The following is a 15,125-nucleotide window of genomic DNA, read 5'->3' as shown; positions in this document are numbered from 1 at the left end:
TATATATATATATATATATATATATATATATATATATATCAGGAGGTGCGAACAGCGTGACTGGTCTCCGTGTCTTCTTCCTCTTTCATTTATCGTGTTAGGGTTTTCAGATATCAGGATCGTTCTCCTTCCGTCAAATTCACTGTATTAGCTTTTTCAGAGTTCAGAATTGTTATCGTCCTTCGTATAACTGCGTTTTTAAACCGACATTTGTCCGTACCCAAGATTCTTACGAAGATCGAAATTCTTCCGCGTTTTCGCTTCGGCTACGGTTAAACGCGGACAATTACGTATGGCTTCTTCCTCAATAATCACTCCTGAAGATGTGTTGGAGTCGCTGATGAACGACGGCTCAATTGATGCACTCAGATTGAAGATCATCAACCAGCTCAAAGCCAATGTAATTTCTACACTCCTATTTTTTTCGATTTCGAATCCTCGTAGAAATATTTTGGAAGTTCTATAGCGTCTTTACCTGTCTATTTCTCTTCAAGTTGCTCTGATCTGTAGTCTGATCGTTTTTGTGTTTCATACAGGAGGAATTGAAGAGTACTACTATAAAGATGGCTGAGCAGAGTAAGGTTCTTAACACCCCCGGTGCTGAAAAACAAACTAAAAGAGAGCTCTTTGATGCTCTTCGGCAAGAACTTGAGTAAGTGATACATGAACCTAAATGTTCTATATTCTGAATTCTGAATTTTGTTAGAGGGTTATGGTCATTGAATTATTCTTATAAAGAACATAAATCAAATCTGTGCACTTCAGACAAGTCCTGTCATGTTCCAAATTAAGCTAAAAGACATGTATATTGATAAAGTGCAGCTGCCTCCGTAGCATTGCTGCATTAGCCAGTGTGAACAATACTCTCGCTACACATGAAAATAGCAAATATGCTATGGTCTGCAGTGCATTTCCATATGTTAGTCGGCAAATTAAAAATTATAAATAGCTTATCATGAAGAAAAATTAACGCAAGATACTATATAACACATAAACTTATATTAAGTATCATATTAGATCTATTTTTTGTTATATGCATTTTAAGGTACATTTCAAAAAAATATTTTTATAGAATTATATAATGGAATGTTATTATTTTTCCTAACCTATCTACCGGGGCCAACTCGTTACTTATTTGGCTACCAAAACCTGAAAAGGCGACTCTTAATTAATACTCGATTCCTCTTGATTCTTCACACTATTTCCTTGCATGTACTACTTTGCTGTATTCTATGTTCAATGTTGAACGTTCTAGTACTCTTTAGCTGCCTGAACCTAACCAATCTGCAAATAAGTGACAACCAGTACGCAGAAGGGATGAATAAATTATGTTTGGTTGTAATAGAATAGTACAAATATTTGAAGAGGTTCAAATTCTGACCCAACTCCGGACTTGGTTTCCAAGTTTTGAACACACACGATCTATTCTGCTTGCATGATGTTATTTTACTCAACAATTAAATAGTGGAATAATTTTGAATGCAAGGGAGAAAATCCTACAAATATGGTGTGGTCATTCTGGAATATTTTGTAGTTTTCAATTATCCATAGCATTGGCGTAAATCTTCTTAAAGATCAGTAATTTTCTACACACTATATGGCATAACGCATTCTACTGGTCGGGTAACTTATTGACTGGACCATATTTTTGTGTTTTAAGTGTGCTGGATCCACTTGAAAATTTAAGTTTCTTCTACCTCAGTGGTTTTATGTTGTTTATCCAGCTTTGAAGTCACATATTATGCTAGATTACCAAACTTTGAAATTCAAATCTATAGTCTTTTCATCCTCCGGCCACCATCCAGAAAGTCCAAAGTGTGTTGGAGTATCTGCCTAAGATCCAACCTTATCTCTATGTGGGCTTCTTACCTCTTGCATAAGTTGCACCAGTGTTTCTGTCAATGCCTAGATTTGCATGCTCAAATTTGGTTCTTTGTGCTCATCTCCAAATCAATGTACGATAACAATGCTTAGGTGCCTGTTATTAAGGAACCATGTATTTGCATCAAAATCATCGTTCTGTCATCTGTGTATAGACTGTGAGTTTGAGTAACTAAAATTAATGTCAATTTTCTTATAATTGATTTTGCTTTATATTGTTGTGAGGTCAACACTAATGCCAAAATTCTGTAGAGGCCAAAAACAAAGTGATAGTTTTTAATTTTCAGAGGATTGCCACAGCAATTTACTCATTTCTGCTATTAACCTTTTATACCCTGCCCCACAACGATTTTGCATGTTTGGAAAGTAGAAGCTGTGTGTTTGGAATTGGATTGGTTAAAACAGTTCATAAGCAGGGTTCCTCAATGTACAGCTACTTGGTAGTACAATTTCAAAATAATTCTTAGTCGCTCTTTCTGGCACACTCCATTAAGTTCTTCCATTTACCCTCTTATTCCTGAATAACTATTGTGTTTTGTTGTAGATGTTCATGTAGGCCTTTGAAGAATTCTTATGTTGTTAGAAGTCATTATTCCCATTAGGATTGTATTTTCATGTTTATCATTGTATACCTTAGAAGAATACTTCGATCTCTGGTCTTCTGTATTTTTCTTACATGAATGTTTATTTCATGCAGAGCTTCTGTACTTGAAAAAGCCTCAAAATCAGTTTGGGATTTAATTGTAGACAATAATGGCCTGGGAAAAGAGATAAGTGAAACTGTTGAGCGAGTGTTTTGTCGATTGAGTGGCCAGGAGCCTCCATTGTTTCCGCTTCCTAATGGAGAACCGCAATCTGAAAAGGAGGCTGGCAACAGAAAAGAAAAAGGCAAGGGAAAGCAGAAGGAAAATGAAAGCACAAATACAAATACTCCATCAAAGAAAAGAAGCTTCAGTGAAATAAATTTGGAAGGACCAGACGAAACTTCAACCAGGTTCTCTGATCCCACGGCAGTATTGGAAGGTTCTGGCAAATCACCTGCATCAATTTCGAAGACTTGAGTTGCAAATTCGACATTCCTTTTGTAACTGAAGTGATCAAATCTGGTAAATATATTATATTGACACTTTGTAGAACTTCACTGCAGTTTGGATGAATCTTGGTACTGAAAGTCGTGTACTATGCAACAATCATTATGTATGCTATACCTACAATTGATTCATGAAACTTAAAAGTCTGTTGTTGATTGACTAATTTTTTTATATTTAATTTTGTGAAGGTTGATAGAGGAGATATGTGTATTACATTGTGCGTATCATGGTGTATGCCATAAAGCTTGAAGCCCTCTTGTTTTGCATTTAATCTTACAACATAATTCAATTGCCCTAAAGCAGTTAAATTTTCAGCCTAATGACCATATTCAGCTTATAAAACCCATCAAAATTGAAAAACTTATTAGTTGTATATTTTTTTAAGTGACTTTTTACTGTTTTCATATATTGAATTGAGGCTTAGACTGTATTATTATGAACAATCATCCTTTACTATCTGCATTGTTGTGACACACATATTGACTTTTACATTAGCCTTTTCATTCATTATTAGATCGACATTTGCTAATGATTATGGTCTTTGTTTGGGTTGCGTTTTAGTTTAAGTGGACAGTCAAGTGGTGGAAAATAGAAGACATTATAAGGAAGTTTTTAAACTAATGTTTTTGGAACGCTGTTAAAACATTTTTTGGTTAATTTTTAGAGGATTAAAATGTGTTTCATTTGAAGAATGTTTCTTTAATTGATACAGTAAGTGAATTATAAAATTTGGAATATATGTTCTAATATGAATCAGAACACTACATTGAGTAGTTACATGGCTTCAATTCTCTTAATTTATGAAATTAAGGTAAATATTAATTGTAGGGAGTCTAATCATTGGCTTATTTATCAAGAAAGCATTCTTTGTGCTTTTGGAGCGCGGGATTCCTACAACTACAAGCTCCGCACTTGCTTTAGCAAGATACTCGCGTGACAATTATTACTATGGTTAGTGTTGGTGGCTCAATATAATTTTTAACTTTAGAAAGTTAAATATCCGAACACCTCACTCGTTGTTTTCTTTGTTCAATATAGGTACAGATGCAAATATTTTGGAATACCCCTAGGGGTTCTTTAGCAACAAAGGAATTGTTCGTTTTTGAGTCTTTACAAATGAACGAAGGTGAGTGCCTCCAGCTTCAACCCATCACGTTTGAATGGAAGATTTCTTTCATCTAACTTGATCTGATCATTATGGAATCAGATCTTATCAACACTAAAGATAAAATATTTTTATAGATTATTTCAGCCCATAATTCTATCTATCTATATAGAACTTCTATTCTACTAAGTTTCTTAGTCAATGTTTTTCCTAAAAAAATCAAAGGTATGGCAGGAAACTTACATGAATACTCGGAAATCTGGATTCAATCTGTCTGTTTGATAAAACATCTGTTGAACTGGTTGGAAACTTGTTTAATTAAACTATAAAATTTATTTAAAGAGACATTTATCAAAGAATCAGAAATTTGGAAGAAAAAAACCCCGAGAAATGGTCGTCTATAACATGTCAATAGAAGTTTAATACAATACCATTTTAACGGTTTTCTTAAAAAGTTATATTATAAACTTAAAACATTTGCCTTTTTATCCGTAATATTGATAAACATTAATGTATATTATTGAAATTTTGACAAATATACTAATGTATGATCTGAAACTTTAGTTTTTACCGTTGTAAAGTGTTAACTGTGCTACTATTATAAAATTAGATTATGTTTCTTTTAATTAATATTAATTCAATCATTTTACACACCACCATAAAAAAAAAAAGGTGACGAGTGGTCCATTTTTAATCTTTCAGAAATTTTGTATTTGAAGCATGATTTGCGGGTGAGTGATACAACCGTCAAGGGAGAATGTTTTTGTGAAAAGTAAGAGAAGCAGGAATGTTTCACTTAGCTGGATGACATAAGACTTGCGGGATGAATTTATGAAAATTGTGCAGGGTCCTGTTGGCTAAGTAAGCGAAAGGGATTTGCAAATAAGATGTAATGTAATTAATGAGATGAACATATTTAGATATAAGAAAGAGAGATGTAATGTATGAAATTAATGAGATGAACATATTTAGATATAAATTTGATGAAGAATATTGTATATGTTATTGATTTTGATGTAAGTGGAATGACATTCGAGGAAGTAAACATTTCATTTTAGTGTTAATGTGCATTGATAGGAATTCAATTAGGAGATTACCTAGATTTTTATGACGGATTTTATTTAAAAGAGAACCATTATGATGTGTTACAAGTGTGTTATCCCTATCATATGAAAAGGGATTAGGTAGGTATAATCGAAATATTAAATGTCAAAATCTATCGGGATTCATATGATATGTAAAGAATCTGAGGTTAATTTAGTGCACAAAATTCTCTGGAGTAGAAATTATAGTTGGTTTAAATAATTGTGTGTAGTGAATGAATTGTTTGAAAATCATTATTTATTCTTTTTTAAATATAGTAGCTTATCCTGGTTTATGGTTATGTTTCTGTCTGTTATAATCATGTATTTTATGGTTATGTCTCTGTTTGTTATAATCATGTATTTTTGCACGAGCAAGAAATAATGTAGGTGAGGGTTTGCAGAAATAATGTAGGTGAGGGTTTGTAATAGTGAGATATTCTTGGAGTGGTATAGAAAGTGAAAGCTCTATGTATAGATTCTTTTGTATTGCACAAAGTTCCTATTCTTTTGATTAAATATAATGTTTTAGAAGAAAAAAAAAACTGTCAAGTAAATTATTGACAAATATCGTAATACATGGATTATACTTATGTAATTATTACATTTAATATTAATTATAAAATACTTTAATTAATAGAGATTCTAATAATATGGGATGTTACAATTATGTATAATTCGTAAAGTAATTTATAAATTAACGAGTTAATAATTGATAGGAAAGAAAAAACAGCTGTTGGATTGCATTAAAACTTATAGGAGTGTATAATAAAACTTATTTTAACTTTTTGACTTAATTACTATTTTTTGTTGAAAAGTTAATTTTTTTTAATCTAAGTCTTAACTTTTTTGAAAAAATTGAGTCAATTACATCATTTTAATTGGTAAAGTAGTAATGGTTCTAAACACATTTCACATACTAGTTCGTAATTTTTATTATTTTTTAATTTAACTTTTCTTTTTAATTTTTGTTGTTCATGTGTCGGACTATTTGGACTATTTGGAGTGACACTATAATGTTATCAATGTCACATGACATAGTCATATATTAATGGTAATGTCATGTATAAATGATGAGTGTAATGGTCTTGTATTTAATCTAATTCTTTTATAAATATATTATCTCTTTTCAAATTAAAACTAAATTTATTATTTATATAAATGCTAGATTAATATTTTTATTAAAATTAAAATTTTAATATATTAAATTAAAATAATTAAAGTAATTACATATTAAATTACTTTATTGATATAAAAGTAACTATTATTATAATTTAATATGTAGATATTAATTATTTATTTTTTATATTTTTTAACTATAAACTAAAAATAATTTTTTAAGTTATTTTCATTTTAAATTTTAATATTTTTAAGTGAGATAAATACTTATTATATATTTTATTTTATTTTAAGTGAGACAGTACTTCGTTATTTATCATATAAATATTATTGTATTTATTAAATAAATTTAAGTTTTATTTATAAGAGTAAGTCTTTATAATTATTATAGTATTAATTCATATTTTTTTTATAAGATTAAAAGTAATTTATTTAAATAGAATCTAATAATATCGTTACAGTTGGTTTAAAAATAATTTTATAATTATTTAATAAATTAATTAATTTTAATATAAATATTAGTATAACATTTATATAAATAATAACTTATTGACAATATTGTTCAGTCTAAAAAGAAGTGAATTGAGTACAAGATAATGATAAGTGGTTGTTAGGTGTCACACCATGACACTTGACATATAGACAAAAAAGTTGCAAAAATACGTTGATTTTAAAAAATAAATAAAAATCCACAAAAGACACTGTGATTTGATTTGAATGTCATCGATCCAGTACTTAATTGTAAAGGAAAATGATATTTTAACCTATTTTTTCTGACATATTCTTAACCTAGTACATCAATCATCATTAAATAATCTATTTTGATTTTTTTTAGTGATGTGATGTGATGTGATGATCTAATGGTGATTGAAATGGTGAGTTCAAAGTAAGTCAAAAAAAAGTAGGTTAAAGTATCATTATCCAATTGTAAAAATGAAAATCTATTCGCAACTTTTCAATCAAAATTAAAACTAAAATTGTATTTAAACTAAAAAAATACAAATTACAAATTAACACATAATTTAATAAAAATTAATTTACAAATTTTTAATCAAAATTAGGATCAAAATAATAATTAAACTTATTTTTGTAATCAATACTATTGGTTAGCAGTTTCTCGAATACTAAAAAATCCAATCAATGAGAAAATTGAATACATCTTCTTCACTTATTTAAGAATGACAATGGGATCGGTGGTCCTCTATTGATAGTTGATCAATGATATAATATTTTTAAAATATATCTAAAGTCTATTAAGGAAAGATCACCTAAATCAAAGGACCACCTTATACACAAACCATTATTCAATATTATAATAAATCTCTTTTTATCTTTATTAAGTTTAGTAGAGTCTGATTATAAACTGACCAAACTTTGTTATTTAGAAGTAGATAAGGACGAGAGCAATCATAAATCACTATAATAGGTTTATTTTCTAACACTCTTTACTCGATCATTGTCTATTTTTCATAAATATAAACTTTGATAATATGTATCACATGCCCAAATACACTCATATTTTCTAGAAGAGTAATCACAAAACTTTATGCCAAATATTTTATAAATGAATGAGATGTAATCCTAGAGCTGAGTAAACTATAATATGTACTTCAAAACTTTTTCTATTGTTATCTCTATCCATTAACTCCTTGGTAGCATGACATCGCAATATGTGATGGCTTTTAGATTACATAGGACGATGCCAATTGGAAGTGACATTAGATTTTGTACATGAAAAAACTGTCACATGCGTTTTTGTTTTTAAAACACAAAGGTGGTATCCACGTATGAAAATGTTTTATTTAGAAACCATGATGAATCACTGTTGGTAATTCTGCACCAGATCACAGAATGACACACCTAACACGTGGATGGCTTTTTGAAGCTTTGTGAGTGTAACACAATCTCACACGTAGATTCTTACCAATATTATATAGTCTCTGCGTGCGTGCTTGTGGTCTGAACCGTGCACACATGAGATTGTCCTTTTACTTTGCAGGTTCATGCATCAGCATCGAAACCCTGTTAATGGTGTGACCTCACAAATCTCATGGTGGGTCTCACTCTCCACTCTGCAAATGCAATTGGGTAGTTTTCTTTCGTGGATTCAAAATATTGCGTCTTCTCATTTCAAACTGTTCTCATACATACCCGTCTTAGTCTCCAATCATTACTTCCATGCCAATGCAAATCATTTCAGAATTGCTTCATCACTATAATCCAAAACTACCATTTGTTGACATTTTTCTGTCAAATCATAATACTCTATCGATATTTGTTGAAAATTTAATAATGAGTTTAAGTATTCTATTGATTAAAAAGTAAGAAAGTTGAATATTATATAAGATTAAAGATTTATAAATTCATTTTTTTAAAATTTTAGATCGAGAATGATGTTAATATTCTATATATGAATTTAGCTCATGTCTCATATCTCATGTCTAATTAATGTTAAATTCTTTCGATAATTTTTTTTTTTATAGATGTTATCCATGAAAAAGACTCGTGAGATATGATGTGATAAATAAGAGTGTCACTTTCAGGTTCAAATGACGGCAAACCGAGAGAGAGGTTTAAAACTTAAAAGTAGGAGCAAAATGGAGTGAGTCACGTCACGTTTAGGATATAATTGTTATGGAGTGGAATGTGAGAGATGAAGAATGAATAAAGTAATGAGAAAATTTGGATACGCGTGAGCATGGAGAAAGATTTGGCAGCTCTTGTTACGTCACAAAATCTGGAAGCATCTTTTTCTTTGGGCGTCGTCAAACTGGGAGTGGAAAGAAAGAAAGAAAGAAAGAAAAGAAAAGAAAAGAAAAGAAGGAACGTTGAAGAGAATAGTAGCAGTGTTGCATATGGCGTGTGCTTCTGCCTTTTTGAATGATGAAGATGGAAAGTTACATGGAACATTTTCAATGAAGTCGTGTAATTATTAGCCACCTCCTTATATCATTTCATTCTTCTAATTTCTCCCTTCTAACTCTTAATTATTCCTTTCAAAATACTTTCTTTGTTGAACTTGTTTGACTTTTCTAGATTTATCTTCCATCATCACTGTTATTAGCATGTTAATCAGCTTTTAAGAAGTAGTAATAATGAATTGCTCACTCACGGGCCTTGCTCCTATTCCTTATCCTCCTATCTTCAAAGTGTGATGACCGATATTTGATTTGATGGATAGGATGTCATCGGGTATCCGTCTAATAATTTTTTTTATTTTATCTGTTCAATAAATACACATTAAATAAATATTCGTTCTATATTCATATTAATAGTTATTAAATAAATATTCGTTCTATATTCATATTAATAGTTATATGGATATTTATTATGTGGATATTCATATATTTTTTTAATATCCACACTATAGATGTTTTTGAATACTCGTGAATATTTATAAAAAAAAATTATATTTAATAAAATATTTAATAATAAATACAAATAAAAATAGAATACATAATCTTTATAACTTTTAAAAAAAATGAAAATAACTCATTTAAATGGTGTTGAATAAAAGTTTATAAATAAATTTAAAACTTTTTAAAATCAATTGATAAAAAATAAACCATTCAAAATTAATATATTAATACCCGTACCCGTTGCATTTGACATACCTAAGTAGATTGGTTTACGATGGTTTATACTTATTTGTGTATCCAATCATTAATATAAATGCTTTTTCAAGAGAATTGAAATAATGATAAGTAATAATAAGGGAGAGAAAAAGACATGTAAAGACATATAAATTCATATAATTCTTTCTTAAATAAAAAAGTTACATTCAATTGGTTAGAAAGTTTGAAATATAAGAAAAATAAGAGAAAAATATCTAAGAATTAAGATATTAAACCATATAATTAATACTTTAGACTGTGAAATCACTGAATTTGTAATATTAGAGAATTAAAGGCATAGTTAAATTTTTATTTAAGTATAAGCTTAATTGAAAGCTTGAATTTGAGCTTTTAAAGAAACATAGTTTAACGTTGGAGTGGTTTAACTTATTCATAACCTAAAATTTGCTCACATTATTTTATCTTTTTAACATTTTTTATTCATAAATTTTTATGCTTTCTTAAATTTACTTGTAAAAGAGACCTATTTTTTCTGATATTATTTCCCTCTTTAACTTTTACTAACATAAGAAAATATATAAATAGCAAATAAAAATATTTTTTTAAAACATTTACGAAAATATTTTCACATTAATAGTGGGATATATTTAATTTTTTTTAGTATCTACGTATAATTACTCATACATATAATTATTTTAATTTAATCAATACCTTCAAATTTAAACATAAAACTTTAACTATTAAATATTTTTCAAAAACAATGTATCCATTTAAATGTAAATGCGGAGTAAAACTACCACTCATAATGCGGTTTGTCACCAATCTTAATTAATTTTAAATTTGATTTAAAATAAATAAGGAAGAATAGAATTTGGAAAACATTTCTAAAAATAAAGAACACAAAACAGGGATATTAATGTTTAATGCGAATTTTTAATAACAAAAAATTTAAGATATTAGATTTTTTATTAATAAATTTAGACTTGTCTATAATATGTATGACTTGTAAAATATTGATATGAATACTAGAATAGGAATTGAAAATATATGTTTTAATGTTTTTCATATTAATTTGATGCATGAAATATAGTGTTAACGAAGTCTTTATCACGTAAAAGCTTTCACCAATTTATTCTATACATCAATTATTTTCAAATTTTTAGTCTTAATCATTAAATAATCATAATTTTTCTTAACACCACGAATCGTATATAAACTTATACGATTTAATACACTTATGAATAATGTAAAAAAGGAAAATTGAAAAATTGAAATGAAGTAAACCCATTTTAGGAAGCTTCTACTTAAGATAAATTAATCCGGTAATTACTTTTTTGTCGTCAATAAAGTTCTTAGTCCACTTTGTTCAGACTTTAAAGATAAACACTAATTAAAAGTGAGGAACACAGCCTACACGACATAATATATAAGGAGTAACATAACTTCAATCGTGAACAAGCTTTCCACACAAAACTCAGACTCCTCTGCAGATTGAGCTTGCAGTATCTTCAATGGCACATAGCACTGCTTCCAGTGACAGTGTTTATCAACACATTGCTATCACTTCATATAATTATAACTCTTCAGAGAATCAGTTTTTGTACTTTTCATACCTTCAGGATGATGATGCACAAACTGCATCTAAAAGGGTATTATTTTTTCTCATGCATGCAAACTATGATATCAGTAGTATATTCAATTTCTCTACCTCCACCCACATTGCATTTTTCCATTTTCTTTTTTATTTTGTGTACAGGCCCTGAAAGAATTTTCCGAGCTTCCACCACCTCTTGGGTTGAAATTCACTTTGACTCCTGAAATGATGCAACCAAGTGAAGTTGCAGCAGCAAACAAGGTTGAGAAACTGAAGGCTGTGCAGTTTCCAATGAACATGCTCAGAATCGGGTACTTTATGGTACGTAATTAATTATCATATAATACTTGTAGCTCAAATGTAGAATGTTGAATTAATGCAGATACAAAATTGTTTTCTGTAATCACTGACCCTTCAATTCAAAATTCACTTGGGATGAGTAATTTAACAGCACCTGCAAAAATTTTGAAGTGCAGTTTAGAAGTTTAAATAAAAACTATAAATAGAATGATGTATATGAATTTTATGATGCAGATTGAGGCTAAATATCCTTATGAATTGGTAGCAAAGTGTTATTACGCAAGACAAAAGTTGATGTGGGAGATATTACACGATGGTTTGAAGTACAAAATTGAAATACAGTATCAGAATATTTCAGCCATTCGAGCTGTTATCGAGGAACACTCACCTGGAGTTTTGGAAATCGAGGTATTTTTCCTTTGGACACTATTTTGAAACTATTTTTTTTCTTATTATTATTTGACATTATTTTTTATTATTATTTATTTTTTTCTCTTTTTTAAATATAAAAATTAACTTTTATCTTTGTACAAATTATCAAATAGTGTCAAACAACAATTTTTTCTTTTTCTTTTACTAATATTTCAAAAGAAGAAAATGTGGAAAGAAAAAACTATAGATCGAAGGTTTACATATACAATTTGATTTAAAATGTTAATTGATAAGATGTTGATCTTAATTATTATGAAATGGATAATAAAATAATAGGGTAGGAAAGTAAAGAAGTGGAAAGTGGGCCAAGATAAATAAAAGATGCAATTGCAATGTCACGTTGCCACTTGAGCTCTTCATTTATTATTCATAAATTAAATATTTAAATTGATAATATCTACCACAAAAAGTATGCACATTAAAATAACCACAAAGCAAGCTCAATGGATAATGAGTCCAAGTAAATCCAATCATCATTCAGGATCAGTCAACAATTTCATTCCTTCTTCCATTATTTTATTTGAATCAGTACAATATTTAAAAGTATAATTAAGTGTAGAATGCTTATACATACAAGAAATATATCGTCATTGTATTTCAAAAGCAGTCATTTTTTTTTTGGTAATTAGAACGAAACATTGTTTAAAATCGTCAGTAAAAGAATATTAAGTTAAACCTAAGATAATATACTGTAATATAAAAAACAGGGGTTATAATTTAAAAATTATATGTTAGGAATTCAAGTGTGAGATTAAGTCCCACATTGACCCGAAATGAGAAAGTAGAGCACTATATAAGAATAAAGACCCATAAATCCATTGCTTTGGTTTTGGGTTAAGAGTGATTTCAATATCTTATAGTTAAGCTCAGATCTTATTGATGTTAAACTCTTTTGTAAAACCTGACATTATAAACATAATTAGGTTGGTTATTTTATTATTTTTTCAAATGGATTTCTTGACCTAACCGTTTTAGTGATTAAAATATCTTAACGATGAATCTTATGTCCATAAAACTATTTCCCTTACAGTTAGACAAAATACCATCATTCTTTCGGGAAATTGAACCAAAGCCCAAAAAACATACAATGTGGACCATATCCAATGACTTCACCAATGGTCAAGCTTCACAATACAGGTATATTTTTAGTCTTTCTGCATTTTTTTTTCTTTTTATTCCTATGTTCAATTCAAAATTATATCTTCTGCTCAAAGATTTGGTCCATCTTTTTAAAGTTAAAAAATAATTTTGAGAGCATGTTTTCAGATTTTAATTAAAACTGAATTTTTTCTATTTAGTTATAATTATAAAAATGCACGTTTGATTTTGAATTAAATATATTTTTAATCTTTAAATTTTAACACAATTAAAATTCGTGACTGTAAGATACTTTAATACAATCTGGTTCTCAAATTTAAAACTTTTAAAAAATAAATGGATTTGTAATACTCAAAATAACTATATTTATTTATTTTTTAAGTTTAAAAATTCAAATATATCGAAGTTTTTAACGGATAAATATCAACAGAAGACTAAAAATATATTTAATTTTTTATTTTTAACCACAGTTATAATTCGAACTAGTCTATGGTGGTGATAAACATTGATTTTCAGGAGGCACTATCTTGAATTTCCACCTGGAGTTCTTGACCAACACTACATGAAGCTATTGCAAAGCGATAAGCGATTGCTAGAATTAAGCAGAAGAAGTTTTCCAAGTTCACATTCTGCTTATTTTAATTTGCATTTAGATGAAGGAACCACTCAATTTTCTATTGCTCATGATCTGCATGACATTGTCTACCCCTACTCCCTTAGCCTCTGAACATGTGCTTTTGTAATTCTCCATGCTTCATATTTTTCGATGAAAAACTTTTTCATCTTTCTAAATTTTCTTGCCATTTAGTAAAAAAAAAGGGTGCATTTCTTTTTCATTTATTAATTTTATATTATCATCATATACACATCTAGCCTACTTAGCTCAACAACTAAAAGAATACTAAAAAAGATACACCCATGAAATAAAATAATCACTATTATTTAATCACATTTTTTTTAATCTTTTTGCATAACTGGGCTAAAAAATATTCCTACCATAATTTGTAATTAAGTCACCTTTTTTTCTGAATGAATAAAAATCATACTTGTTAACTAACTTGTCAGCTTTTTTTTCTTACGATTTTTAAAATTATCATTATACCATTCACAATGGTGACTATAAAATTATTTTTTTTGAAAATCTCAACAAATTTTTGAGAGTTTCTAAAACATAATTCTTTAGGACAAGATTTTAAAAACAGAATTTTTTATTATAGAATTTCCAAAATAATATTTATGAAATATATAATATATATTCTAGATCTAGCTTTCTAAAATACGAATAACTTTTTCAGAACTAATTTTTCAAAATAAAATTTTTGGAATAATATATGTAATACATTCTGGAGCAGAATTTTTGAAATAAGATTTTTGAAACAAATTTTTCAAATCATAAGAAATCTTTTATAAAATGAACTTTGAAGAATAAGTAGCCCAACGTGTTACCTTCTTATCATCTTTTTCTTCCTCTCAGAATATGATGGAAAACAGAAATGTCCCATAGAAGAAGTCACGAAGAAAATTGAGGAAGAAAAAGACAACCTGTTAACATCGATAAAGTCAAAATAATTCTATTCAAATCATACTTTATAATTGTATTCGTTTTGCTCGAACGTTGTACTTCTAAACAGTTGTAATGATGAATTGATAAGAGTTACCTATGGTGTCAAATCCTCTCCATTTCTAAGGTAAAATGGACATCTCCATGTGAGTAAATCACCATCAAAAAACGACAGGGTGAGATTTAATTTCTTTCCACCAGAAGGCTTCATAAGCAAGATCAAATATAGAAAAGAAAATAACCAAGACACTGCACTCTATAAATAAACAAATCTGCAAAGGTCCCGA

General features: G+C 28.5%; 2 protein-coding genes across 8 annotated transcripts; both read left to right on the top strand.

The window, feature by feature from the left end:
* The first annotated feature begins 51 nt into the window (after window positions 1–51).
* Window positions 52–5,141, top strand: LOC114192296. 6 transcript variants are annotated; one of them, XR_003606084.1, is made up of 6 exons: window positions 52–400; window positions 537–652; window positions 2,579–2,987; window positions 3,834–3,923; window positions 4,011–4,098; window positions 4,780–5,141. XR_003606084.1 is itself a non-coding variant. In XM_028081975.1 (3 exons), exons 1-3 carry the CDS (start codon window positions 293–295, stop codon window positions 2,940–2,942), a joined length of 588 nt encoding a protein of 195 aa, XP_027937776.1. In that variant the 5' UTR covers window positions 52–292; the 3' UTR covers window positions 2,943–3,131. The 6 variants fall into 6 exon arrangements, 1 of the variants encoding a protein (XP_027937776.1); XR_003606083.1 differs by having other exon boundaries at window positions 3,830–3,923; XR_003606082.1 differs by having other exon boundaries at window positions 3,801–3,923; window positions 4,797–5,141.
* Window positions 5,142–11,314: 6,173 nt separating this feature from the next.
* Window positions 11,315–14,942, top strand: LOC114192542. Of its 2 annotated transcripts, none has more exons than XM_028082294.1 (5): window positions 11,315–11,502; window positions 11,610–11,768; window positions 11,982–12,155; window positions 13,210–13,316; window positions 14,752–14,942. In XM_028082294.1, the coding sequence occupies exons 1-5, from the start codon at window positions 11,365–11,367 to the stop codon at window positions 14,756–14,758; spliced, it is 585 nt and encodes a 194-aa protein (XP_027938095.1). In that variant the 5' UTR covers window positions 11,315–11,364; the 3' UTR covers window positions 14,759–14,942. The 2 variants fall into 2 exon arrangements, with proteins under 2 accessions (XP_027938095.1, XP_027938094.1); XM_028082293.1 differs by lacking the exon at window positions 14,752–14,942 and adding an exon at window positions 13,794–14,113.
* Window positions 14,943–15,125: the final 183 nt, after the last annotated feature.

Source organism: Vigna unguiculata, chromosome 7, assembly GCF_004118075.2.
Source record: "Vigna unguiculata cultivar IT97K-499-35 chromosome 7, ASM411807v1, whole genome shotgun sequence".
Classification (NCBI taxonomy): Eukaryota; Viridiplantae; Streptophyta; class Magnoliopsida; order Fabales; family Fabaceae; genus Vigna; species Vigna unguiculata.
Note: the sequence above shows the minus strand (reverse complement) of the source record. Positions and strands in the feature narration are given on the sequence as shown.